This window comes from Gymnoscopelus microlampas (genome assembly GCF_963454915.1).
Source record: "Gymnoscopelus microlampas genome assembly, chromosome: 22".
In the NCBI taxonomy this organism is placed as follows: domain Eukaryota; kingdom Metazoa; phylum Chordata; class Actinopteri; order Myctophiformes; family Myctophidae; genus Gymnoscopelus; species Gymnoscopelus microlampas.
Genome location: NC_139959.1, coordinates 38,467,385 through 38,480,262, shown reverse-complemented (window position 1 = coordinate 38,480,262; position 12,878 = coordinate 38,467,385). Strand labels below are relative to the sequence as shown.

At 42.6% G+C, this 12,878-nt stretch overlaps 1 protein-coding gene across 1 annotated transcript in view; it reads left to right on the top strand.

Annotated features, from left to right (window-relative positions):
* LOC311038621 (piezo-type mechanosensitive ion channel component 2-like) overlaps positions 1-12,878 on the top strand; it is a 69,635-nt gene that overhangs the window by 37,739 nt on the left and 19,018 nt on the right. Inside the window, exons 36-48 of the mRNA XM_084048193.1 lie at positions 233-316; positions 1,039-1,205; positions 3,316-4,493; positions 4,792-5,130; positions 5,590-5,691; positions 5,794-5,950; positions 6,436-6,618; positions 7,042-7,204; positions 7,773-7,869; positions 8,275-8,422; positions 8,745-8,832; positions 9,123-9,249; positions 9,431-9,589. Coding sequence (XP_083904319.1) covers positions 233-316; positions 1,039-1,205; positions 3,316-4,493; positions 4,792-5,130; positions 5,590-5,691; positions 5,794-5,950; positions 6,436-6,618; positions 7,042-7,204; positions 7,773-7,869; positions 8,275-8,422; positions 8,745-8,832; positions 9,123-9,249; positions 9,431-9,589 — 2,992 coding nt within the window. The remainder of the gene's footprint in view (positions 1-232; positions 317-1,038; positions 1,206-3,315; positions 4,494-4,791; positions 5,131-5,589; positions 5,692-5,793; positions 5,951-6,435; positions 6,619-7,041; positions 7,205-7,772; positions 7,870-8,274; positions 8,423-8,744; positions 8,833-9,122; positions 9,250-9,430; positions 9,590-12,878) is intronic.

Here is a 12,878-nt window from a genome sequence, read left to right as displayed (position 1 = left end):
GTAGGTAAGGACTAGTAATGACAAATATTGCTAACAGTGTACAAGTACTGTAGTGTTAAGACAGACAGGTAGACTGCTGTTACTGAACAAACACTCTGAAAAACCTAAACAAAACCCATACAATGTCACTTACAGTACCTTTAACAGTGTACTGATGACATAAGCAGCAGGTATATGCTGCATAAATAGCATGTGTTTTACACTGTTTATAATGGATCTATTTGTCTGCTAGAAACTGGAGTCGTTGAAGAGGAGCAGGAGGAGAGAGAGGAGGAAGAGGAGAGACAGGAGGAAGATGAGAAAGACGATGGTCCAGGTAATTGTGTTCACGATCTCAGTCTGGAAGTTTGGAAGCAATGTAGCCTAGGCCAGTGGTTCCCAAATGTTTTAGTCCGAGACCCAAAAGAGACATTTGATGTCTCCCCGGTCACCCAAACTAGTGACAAAAGCAGATCTACAAGCAAATGGGTCCCGACCCGCTGTTTTGGAAACACTGATGTAAGCAAACCTATCTATGAATGTCAAAATCTGTCTGTCTCCAGCACTTTATCCAGAGCCACTTGTAAGTGTGAGATCGGAGAGTAAGCACGAACTCCAGTCAATAAACAACAAGGTAAATAGTCACATAGGTAGAGTGCAGAGAGAACAACGTAGTGCCTCAAAGAAACTAGGATACCAGCTAAACAATGAATCTAGCATCTGTCGAAGAAACATGCTATCTAAATATCTGAATAGCATTCTGTACATTTGTGGTTGAGAAAGGAAAAGACGGGGGGGGGGGGAAATCTAAGTAACAAAACATGAGAAGAAGTGACCATCTATTGAGAAATGGTGACAAGAAGGGAGAGGGTTCTTCTGGGCGGTTAAAACTTCTCTCTCTCTCTCTCTCTCTCTCTCTGTGTGTGTGTGTGTGTGTGTGTGTGTGTGTGTGTGTGTGTGTGTGTGTGTGTGTGTGTGTGTGTGTGTGTGTGTGTGTGTGTGTGTGTGTGTGTGTGTGTGTGTGTGTGTGTGTGTGTGTGTGTGTGTGTGTGTGTGTAGACACAGTGTTGGGCCGTATCTCCAGTGTTTTCAGGTTCTGGGTGGTCTTGTCGTCAGCGGTTCTGGAGTCTGTGACACGCTGGTTGAACTCTCTGTGTCTGGAGCACACACACATCTCTACTGTATTGAGGATCGAACGCACTATGTTAACACAACAATACAGACAGGTACACAACATCTACACGCACACACACACACACCAACACAAGAACAACACACACGCATCTCTACCACTGAAAGCTGCATCTTAATACAGACGGGTATTAACACTAGCATGACTGAGGTTTCATTTATACCTACACAGCCTGAAATACGATCATTTTGATCCCCAAATAAGGCTATCCTATTGGCTACTGTCTCACCTCTGTGCTCCAGACCAGCTCACAGCTTCTCCCCCAAACCGTGGGGGGTTCCATTGTCTTCTAAATATCCATTAACATCTCAATTGCACTCTGCTCAGTCAGTGAACCCACATAATGTTGTTGTTGTAGGCAGACACAAACATTGTAAAATAGTAATGTAGTATATATATCTATATATCTATATATATAAAATAGTATAATAAAATGTAATGGTAACTGCAGATTCTGTATGTAAAATCTTTATTAAAAAAGCGTATAAAACAGCGCAATCTGTAGCGTCACATTAAACTCTTCAGTGAAACATGGAGCCTATATGAAGGCTGAAGCCACACTGTCTAATTACGTGACTATCTCCATTGTCCAAAACACATGGATATCTCTTGACAAACCAATATTAGTATTATTCATAATAATACTATTCACATTATTTGCCTATTATGCCTAAGCGTAAGTAAAGCGTCTCCTTGAACCTTCTATCATCACTTTCCACGTCGCTGACAACAGCGCAACACGTGAACACGTTGGTATGTTTCCACATGTGACCAATCCTGCGCAAAATATCTGATATACAAGCACAAAACAGTTGCTGCGTGACAAGCTGTATGCTTGTAGGTCTATTCTTTTTCCGCTGCTTTGCAATGAAAGTGAAAGTTGACGGGTTGCCAAATCTTGAGAGAGATATAAGCAGGCAGGTCTATGAAAATGTTACTGCATGCGTTTTGCCCTGAGAAAACAGTGAGACGTGAAGCATTGTCAAATGAAATTGAATTCTTAACTATATATATAACTAGTAACTAAAGTTTTCAAATAGCCTAATTGTAGTGGAGTAAAAGTATGCATGAAGCTAATCTAAACAATATGAAAAGATATTCTGTATCTGCAAAGTAACTAGTAACTAAAGTTTTCAAATAATTGTAGTGGAGTAAAAGTACAAGATGTGCCTCTGAGCTGTAGTGGAGTAGAACATTATTGCCATTATGATGTAATTATATATATAATTATAATAATAATAATGATAATAATAGAAAGACGTGGAAATCAAGCCCAACGTCGCTTATAATAAGCAGACATGGCAACATAGACTCGCATTGCAGCAGTTCTCTGCTGCGCTGGGGGCCGCTCTGCGGGGGGTAAACGAGGTGTAAAGTGCTCTACCCCGGGGGAGAGAGGGGGAGAGCGGTCAATTTAGCCAAAATATGACGACTGGGATGGTATATATGGTATATAATTCATATTTATAATACGTTTCAGAAAAAAAAAAAAATGGAGATGATTTGAAACAAATATTTAGGAAAAGTCATGAAAGGGGAACTTTCTCAGAGCTTCGTGAGAGAAGATAATCCACTTTAAATTCTCAAAATCGGTCATGTTGATGGCTTAGTCATGCAAGTGTTAAAGCAATAAGCTACAGTACCAGAGGCCGTGGTTTACTGTGTATTTTACAATAGCTAAAAGGTGTAGGAAGCCCATTCTACGATCATGGTAAACCACAGCCTGCTTTTCTGAACTGGTTACTGAATATGGCAACATGAAAATCATAGACATATCCCAATTAAAACTGTTTTTTAATAACAATTTTCACTATGAGAATAATTTCTACAAGAAAGTAGTTGCCGCGGCGGTCAGCACAAACCAAGAAGTTGCTGAGCAAAAAAAAAGTGTAAGGTACAGAGCACACAGAGGGGTACGCGTCAGGGTATCTGCTTTGTTTTAAAGTGACTTGTACATGTACAGGATGAAAAGGAGCGCTCCTCTCACCTTGCCAGTTGAAAGACCAAATCATACATGCTAATACATCCATGGACTGTAACAGTGAATATTGTAAACAATGTTTTATAATATTAGATGAAATGTATTAAATATCATTATTATTATTAATTATGTATTTATTATTAAATTGCTCATTTGTTACCAGGGCAACATACCATCAAGAGAGAGTATCCATGGTTACTACCGACTTCAGATGTTGAAGTCATCCAGGGAGGACGGCTTGGACTACACTACCCATGAAGCAGAGAGGCAGATGGACTACACTACCCATGAGTCAGAGAGGCAGATGGACTACACTACCCATGACGCAGAGAGACAGATGGACTACATTACCCATGAGACAGAGGGACAGATGGACTACACTACCGATGAGGCAGAGAGGCAGCTGGACTACACTACCCATGAGACAGAGGGACATATGGACTACACTACCCATGAGTCAGAGGGACATATGGACTACACTACCCATGAGACAGAGGGACAGATGGACTACACTACCCATGAGTCAGAGGGACAGATGGACTACACTACCCATGAGTCAGAGGGACATATGGACTACACTACCCGTGAGTCAGAGGGCCAAATAGACTACACTACCCATGAAGCCGAGGGGCAGCTGGACTACACTACCCATGAAGCCGAGGGGCAGAGGGACTACACTACCCATGAGGCAGAGGGGCAGACGGACTACACTACCCATGAGACAGAGGGACAGATACATTTCACTACCCAAAATGCAGAGGGACATACCACATTTGTAAAAGAGAGAGGTGAGACAGGTTCAGGAGGTGAGACAGCTTCAGGAGGTGAGACAGCTTCACCACAGACGGAGTGTTTTACAGAACAATGTGAAACTACAGGAACTGACATTAGAACTACATTGACTGATCCTGGGTCAGCAGTAGATGTTCAATCGCAGACAATCGATATTCAGTCAGAGACAACAGAAGCTCAATCGCAGACAATAGATGTTCAATCAGAGACAATAGACGTTCAGTCAGAGACAATAGATGTTCAATCAGAGCCAATTGATGTTCAATCACAGACAATAGATCTTCAATCACAGACAATAGATGTTCAATCGCAGACAATAGAAGATCAATCAGAGACAATAGACGTTCAATCACAGACAATAGATGTTCAATCGCAGACAATAGATCTTCAATCAGAGGCAATAGATGTCTCAGGTGAAGACACATCCCATCCAGATTTCCCAGAATCTCCAGTGTCTAAAACCAGTCAGAGAACACGGCGCAGACTCTACAGGATGGACGGAGTGGATTTATCCTCCTCTACGGATGAAAGACTGAGTAGACCAGAGAGGTGAGACCGTCTGTCAGTTTAGGAGAAACGGTTCAGGGGGACTTTAATAAAAAACTGTTTATAGGACCGGGAATCAAAAACCGTTTGGCTATGGCCGCCCCCCAAGTTGCAATGCCATTATAGATGTACCGGGGGAAAAAATTATGGATGAAACCTAAGAAAAAATATTTTGGTAATGACCTCACCGCCACAGTAATCACATCATGGCAGTAAAAACACCACCTCTAGAAATGGTCAATTCACCCTCTCTGTATGTCGGTATGTCTGTATGTCTGTCTCTCTCTCTCTCTCAATGCAGTCAGTGCACGGCTACGTTCTCTCGCCAGGGGACTTCGGACAGCATCAGGGAATTGAACCAGCAACTTCCCACTGCCTCTGGCCCGGAATCGCACCACTCACACATACACTCACACACACAGGACGCAGCGGACGGGTGGAGCTCGTCGTGTGTGACTCCGTCCTCGCTCGCCTCCCCTCTGCTCCTCCCCCCATCGTACAGCCTGGCTCTGGGCTTAGATCTACAAGATCTACAAGACCACAAAGAAGATGGCATTGACTTCCTGTCTGAGCCCACCTCCACTTGCTGCTCGCCCCGCCCTACCCAGGAGCTAACCGCTAGCGAACTACTGAAGAGCAGGTGCGGATGCGCGCACATACATGCACATGCATGCTTGCACGCACACACACACGCACACACACGCACTAGGGACACACTAGGGCTGTAATAATCAAGTCTCAAATAAATTGGCTTTAGATATTCTATTGGTTAGTTAGGTATTAGTCTTTATAGTGGGTTGTTAGGCTTAAATTAGGTATGCTATGATAAACATGTAGGCAGTTTTATATTGTATGTTCAGGTTTTTTTTATGTTATTGTGATGATTTAATATCTGAGACTGACAATGGAAATGAGCTTCTTGCTAAATCCGGCATGTTTACATGAGATCGTGTTCAATTGATTGAATTCTTGTACGTGTATTGAATGTCCGTTGACGTGCACTGTCCCGTTAATAGACAAATAAAGTAAGTAAAGTAAGTAAGCGTTGTGTCATCGTACTTGGACTGACTTTGATGTAATCTGTGATGTCATCAAACAGGATGTTCTATGATGTGGAACTGGAGGAGTCCGATGGTTTCTATGGCCACCAGCCACAACTGCTACAAATCTGCTATGCCCTCCACAACATACTTGTTGCTAGGTAACGCTCACTTCCTCCCTGGTTGCCAAGGCAATTGTTTAATGTTGTAGTTTTTGTTGCTAAACAATATTCTCCTCTCCTCTCCTCTCCTCTCCTCTGTAGGTCAGAGTCATTGTGTTATCTGGTCATCATATTGAACCACATGGTGTCAGCCAGTTGCATCACCATGGTGTTACCAGTGTGTGTGTTCCTGTGGGCCATGCTGTCTGTTCCACGACCCACCAAGACATTCTGGATGACTGCTATCATTTATACTGAGGTACGCACGCACGCACGCATGCACATACATACGCACACATACACATTCTGGTGTGATACATTGTGACCTTGTGACCAATCTGCTATTGTCGCTATTATTGAAAATATATAATTTTATCGATTATTAATTTTACAATTGATTAAACTGATTCTTTTGATTAGCTTTGCACGTTTCAAGATATTTTTGGGCCTTATTCTGCCTTTATTTGATAGTATACAGTAGACTGACATGAAATGGGGAGAGAGAGATGGGGAGTGACACGCAACGAAGGTCGTCGGGATCGGGATTTGAACCCGCGACACGATGTCAGGCTGCATTCGCAGCCGAGGTGCCCGGACCGCTACGCCAGTTGTCCGAGCCACACCCCTTAGTTTAAAACGATAACAAATGCTTCATGCTTCCAAGGTGAAATGTATGTATTCATATTTTGATACGTACTGTATGTCTGTCTGTCTGTCTGTCTGTATGTATCTGTGTGTATCCAGGCCTCCATAGTGGTAAAGTATTTCTTCCAGTTCGGGTTCTTCCCGTTCAACCAGAACGTGGAGGTGGACCGCTCCAAGCCCTTCCACCCCCCCAACATCCTGGGAGTGGAGAAGAAAGACGGATATGTTTACTATGACCTGATCCAACTGCTTGCTCTGTTCTACCATAGAGCTATACTGAAGGTACACACACACACACACACACACACACACACACACACACACACACACACACACACACACACACGATGAAATAGTCAAAAAAAAAACTTCTACAAGCTCTGTGATAAGCTATTTTTGGTGCATTACACCAACACATAACTAAGTATAAATCAGGCACTACCCCCAAACCTAACATATTCATGCCTAATCCTGACCATAACCTCAACCTGCATCTTTAATTAATTAAGCCTACATTTAAAAACGTTTTTTTAACCATAAAACAACCATTTATCTTGTGTGTTCCAGGATAATGGTCCTTACGATTTCTCAAATTCTAACTATACTTGTGAGGACATTTGGCCCTCGCAAGTATAGTAATATAGATACACGCACCCACACATGCCAGAGAGACTTTGACCAATGAGAGGCTGCGGTTTGTTACAGAGCCACGGGCTATGGGACAGGAACGTTGCCGTGGAGACCGACACCCCTCCTCACCATGGGATCCCCTCTGCCCAGCATCAGGACTCCACTACCCATAAACCCTTGCTGCGACAACCCAGCAGGCGTGCACGCCTTAGCTCCGCCCCCCTGCACTCACCAGCCGGTAAAAACAAGAGCACCACACGTTGTAATGAACAATAAATATATCCAATACATTCATAAACAAATCAGAACTCCATATTAATATGATATTTTTGACCAATCTTGGCCTAGGCTGGGTTTTTCCCGCACATATCCCGCAAAGTATAAATGCAGTTCACACCAAGCACGATAACTAAAATGTTAACTATAAATTGGTAATCTTAACTGAAGTGGATGGCATAAACTATAACGACAACGAAAAAAAAACATGAATTGACTAAGTAATCGATAGAATAAAAGAGATGGATTGATAGTCGCAGCCCTTGAATGGACTTGTCACATTGACGCACAGTGACATGAGTTGAATTGACTTAAGTATAATTTATTATTAAGCGGGTGACGCGTGTACATGCACATTTTCAATATGAAAGAAGTGTGCACATGCATTAAACATTCAGTAATGTTTGTGTGTGTGTGTGTGTGTGTGTGTGTGTGTGTGTGTGTGTGTGTGTGTGTGTGTGTGTGTGTGTGTGTGTGTGTGTGTGTGTGTGTGTGTGTGTGTGTGTGTGTGTGTGTGTGTGTGTGTGTAGGTAGTGTATCTTCTCATAGGAATCTCAGTAAGTCAGATCTTCTTCTGGAGAAACTAAGAGAAACCTTAATCAACATAAAAAACTACACTGTCAGCAGGTAACACACACACACACACACACACACACACACACACACACACACACACACACACACACACACACACACACACACACACACACACACCATGAATACATGAACATAATGGTCTCTGTGACCATTTGGCATTACACAGTTGTAGATTAGCCCATTAAAACTTGAGGCCGATTGTACAAATGCCTCCTAAATTCAACCTAGTTCTCACACTTTAAAGATTTTTCAAAAATGTTCAAAATTAGCAGATGTATAAGCTTGCAGTGAGCTTGTATATCTGCTATTTTTGAATAGCCAACGCTAAAGTCTAAAATGACACAGATGCTTTCCAGGTTTTAATGGGTAACAATACATGTGTTGCTCTATAACTTGCTGTAATTGTGTGTTTGTGGGTGTGTTGTGTGTTTCCAGGTGTGTGTTGGCCTACATTCCGGTGTCGGCGTTCTTCAGGTCTCTGATTGGCCCACAGGCGCGGGCGGTGACAGACGTCTACGTGGTCATGTTCCTCTCGGACATCGTCAACTTCATCGTCATCGTCTTTGGATTCTGGGCCTTTGAGGTGAACTGCTACTGTCACTGTTAATCTGCTGTCATTGTTACTGGACTGAACTAGAATGTTCTTATTATACAGCTCTAATGTACGAATGCTCTGTTATAACTATGAATGAGTATAACAGCACCCTGTTGCATTCTATTTTAAACTATTCTGTTCTATTCTATTTTGTTCTTTTCTGTTGTTATATTCATTCTATTCTTTTTTGCTTTTTCTGTTCTATTCTGTATATTATATATTCTATTCTATGCTGTATAATATATATATTATTATATTATATATATTATATTCTATTGTGTTATAATGTCACTTCCTGTTCTTTCCACAGAAACACTCAGCGGCTGCTGACATCACTTCCTCTCTGTCAGAGGACCAGGTTCCTGAAGCTTTCCTGGCCATGGTGCTGATCCAGTTTGGTACGAACCTGTCTGTCTGTCTGTCTGTCTGTCTGTCGGTATCATGGTGATTGACAGGTATATCTTTGATTGATTGATTGATTGATTGATTGATTGATTGACTGATTGACAGCTACCATGGTGAATGACAGGTCTATATGTGTGTGTGATTGATTGACAGGTGCCGTGGTGATTGACAGGTAAATGTGTGATTGATTGACAGGTGCCATGGTGATTGACAGGTATATGTGTGTGTGATTGATTGAATGGTACCATGGTGATTGACAGGTAAATGTGTGATTGATTGACAGGTACCATGGTGATTGACAGGGCGTTGTATCTCAGGAAGACAGTGGTCGGGAAGTTGATCTTTCAGATCATTCTGGTGTTTGGGATTCACTTCTGGCTGTTCTTCATTCTACCTACAGTAACTGAGAGGTAACACGCCAGGGACCCCTGTACCAGATTTGTGTTGTTAAAATGTTTAAAAAATATTCGCATAATTTGCACTTTTTCCCTTTCCGATATATAGGTTTAAAGTGCACATGTTTAAAGTCGCTTCTTTTGAGATTGTTTTCATATACCTGGTTGCCTTATCATACTCTCTCTCTCTCTGCAGGCGTTTTAATCATAACGCGGTGGCTCAGCTGTGGTATTTTGTGAAGTGTGTGTACTTTGGTCTGTCGGCGTACCAGATCCGCTGCGGTTACCCCACCAGAGTGCTGGGAAACTTCCTCACCAAGAGTTACAATTACCTCAACCTGTTCCTGTTCCAAGGGTACACACATGCACGCACGCCCACACACACACACACACGCACGCACGCACGCACGCACGCACGCACGCACGCACGCACGCACACACGCACGCGCGCGCGCTCACACATGCTCACACACAAACACACAAGCTGGTTTAATAAAGGTTGTTTAGAAAAAGGTGCATGTACTATTATGTAAGGTTAGAACTGGTCAGTATGTCCACAAAAGGGTGTTTGCCGCAGATTGTCTGACTGACGGTTGTCTGACTGACTTTGGACAAGTGGACAACTACAAAAGCAAAAACTGAAAATACACAGTATTTTGTATTTTAGTATAGCAGCCTGAGGGACTCCGCTCAACAACATATGGGGTTTAAGTGAAGCCCACTAGTGTTTAAGTAGCGCAAGAGTCAATACATTTTGTAGTGGTGGCACGTCAGTCAAGGATTCGTCAGTGATGTCACTGTCGTGTGACAGCGCGCTTGAGCATGAATGTACTGTACACTCAATGCTGGTTGAAAAGGCTAGAATAAAGACACAAGGATCGGTCAGTGATGTCACTATATGCGACAGTGTGACAGAAGTGTTTCAGACTCAAAGTAGACAACAACTGTTGTATCAAAGACTGTCAGTGCACACTGCTTTGGTTGAACACTGAGCAGCAGCCGCGCCTACTAATCAAATAACATTTTTTTACAATTGCAAATTCTTTCCCCAAAGTCGACTGTTGTGTGCCTAACTTATTACTTGAAGTTAGTGCAGCCTGAATTGAATCATTGTACAAAGAAAGCTTCGTGTCTTTTGGTTCGTTTATTTAATGACCGCTCCTCACAAACACCGGTCTCAATCATAACAACAGGTTACATCCTATTGTGTGTCCCTATACATTTCAGTTACCTGTTCCTGGTCATGTGACCTGGCTAACCAATACATGACATCCCCCTTTTCCTTGGAAATAAACTTGTACCTTGAACAACCTCTGTACTGACCCTTAGAACCAAATACAACAAAAATCAAACAATGCATAATACTTTTTTTTTTTTAAACAATGCACAATACCCTTTTTTTTTTTTTTTTTCACAGTGCAATTCAGCTCAGGTCAGCACAAAGTCACTGAGCCTTTCAGGTGGCTTTGTCACCCTTTGAGGTCTGGCCTTTGGCACCTCTGACATCTGAGTGTGTTGTGGTGTGTGAGTGACATTAGTCTGTGCATGTGTGTCCACGTCAAGTGCACTGTCCTCAGTCCCCTGTGTCTCCTCCGGTGTGTCGTGTGCCCCCGTAGGCCTGTTGGTCACATATCTTTTCACATGTGTGGTGTTTCTCTGGTATCTTGCTCCTGTTGGTGATTCAACCACAACCTGATTCCCTGTCTTGCTCACAACTTTGTGAGGTGTTGCGTTGAATGGTGTGGTGAACTTGTCCACCTTGTCTTGCTGTATGAGCACGGTGTCTCCAATGTCCACCTTCGAGTACTGAGCTCCCCGTCGTTCATCCGCATATAGCTTTGCTTTTCCTTTTTGCTCTGCATCTCTATCACGTACTTCCAGTGATGCTGTGTATGATCCACAGAGATCTGGCAACTTTCCCCTCATCTTCCGGTTAAAGAGTAGCTCAGCCTTTCTGTGTGGAGTTTGCATGTTCTCCCCGTGTCTACACTGCAAAAAATACTAACACTTAGAAAACTAAGCAAGACTTGCAATCTTATATCTAGCCATAAAATCTTATTGATCTTGTTTTAATACTTATATACTAAACTAGAGCAAATTGAATAAGATAATTAATATTGTTATTAGAATATATTTCTTTTTTTTCTTACTCAGTTAATAAGTCTTCAATCAAATTATTTTACGTGTATATCAAGCTAAGATTACCCTCTAAGACACAATTGAAGCCACAGTCTGACTTTTAAGACAATTTGTAGCTGTGAGTACTTATTTTAAGACTACCAAATAACTTCTTTAAAATTACACATTGAAATGATTCCAAACACTTATGTTGTGTCAACATCACATACCTCAGTACAGAGTGGCTTTCAAAGTGCAAGATCAGAAAATCCTAAATGGAATGAAGTAAATAAGATAGCAAATAATGTAGAAATCACACCTCATAACACGAGAGTATCTAAATATAACATGTCAGTGGATCTCAAAGTGGGGTTTGGGGACCCCCAGAGGTCCTTCAGAGGGTTCCAACTGGTCCCAAGCAATTAGTTAATTATAACATTGAAATCAGTTTAACCATTTTAACCCCATATACATTGGCTATTTGGAAGTAACCGATCTACAAGCTCAGAGATTAACAAAACAAATTACATATCTTCTATTTTTTTTTTACATTTTTGATAATGTTGAATTCTTTCATCACAAATATTCTCTTCTGGGGGGTCCCTGGCACAAAACATTTTCAAAGGCGGGGTCCGCGGCCAAATACATATCATTTTAGGGGTCCCTGGCACAAAACATTTTCAGATGGGGGGTCCGCGGCCAAATACATATCATTTTAGGGGTCCCTAGCACAAAACATTTTTAGATGGGGGGTCCGCGGCCAAATACATATCATTTTAGGGGTCCTGGCACAAAACATTTTCAGATGGGGGTCTGCGGCCAAATACAAGTCATTTTGGGGGTCCCTGGAACAAAACATTTTCAGATGGGGGGTCCGCGGCCAAATACATGTCATTTTGGGGGTCCCTGGCACAAAACATTTTCAGATGGGGGTCCGCGGCCAAATACATGTCATTTTGGGGGTCCCTGGCACAAAACATTTTCAGATGGGGGTCCGCGGCCAAATACATGTCATTTTGGGGGTCCCTGGCACAAAACGTTTTCAGATGGGGGTCCGCGGCCAAATACATGTCATTTTGGGGGTCCCTGCCACAAAACATTTTCAGATGGGGGTCCGCGGCCAAATACATGTCATTTTGGGGGTCCCTGCCACAAAACATTTTCAGATGGGGGTCTGCGGCCAAATACAAGTCATTTTGGGGGTCCCTGGCACAAAACATTTTCAGATGGGGGGTCCGCGGCCAAATACATGTCATTTTGGGGGTCCCTGGCACAAAACATTTTCAGATGGGGGGTTCGCGGCCAAATACATGTCATTTTGGGGGTCCCTGGGACAAAACATTTTCAGATGGGGGTCAGTGGCCAAATACATATCATTTTAGGGGTCCCTGGCACAAAACATTTTTAGATGGGGGGTCCGCGGCCAAATACATGTCATTTTGGGGGTCCCTGGCACAAAACAATTTCAGATGGGGGGTCCGTGGCCAAATGCATATCATTTTGGGGGTCCCTAGCACAAAACATTT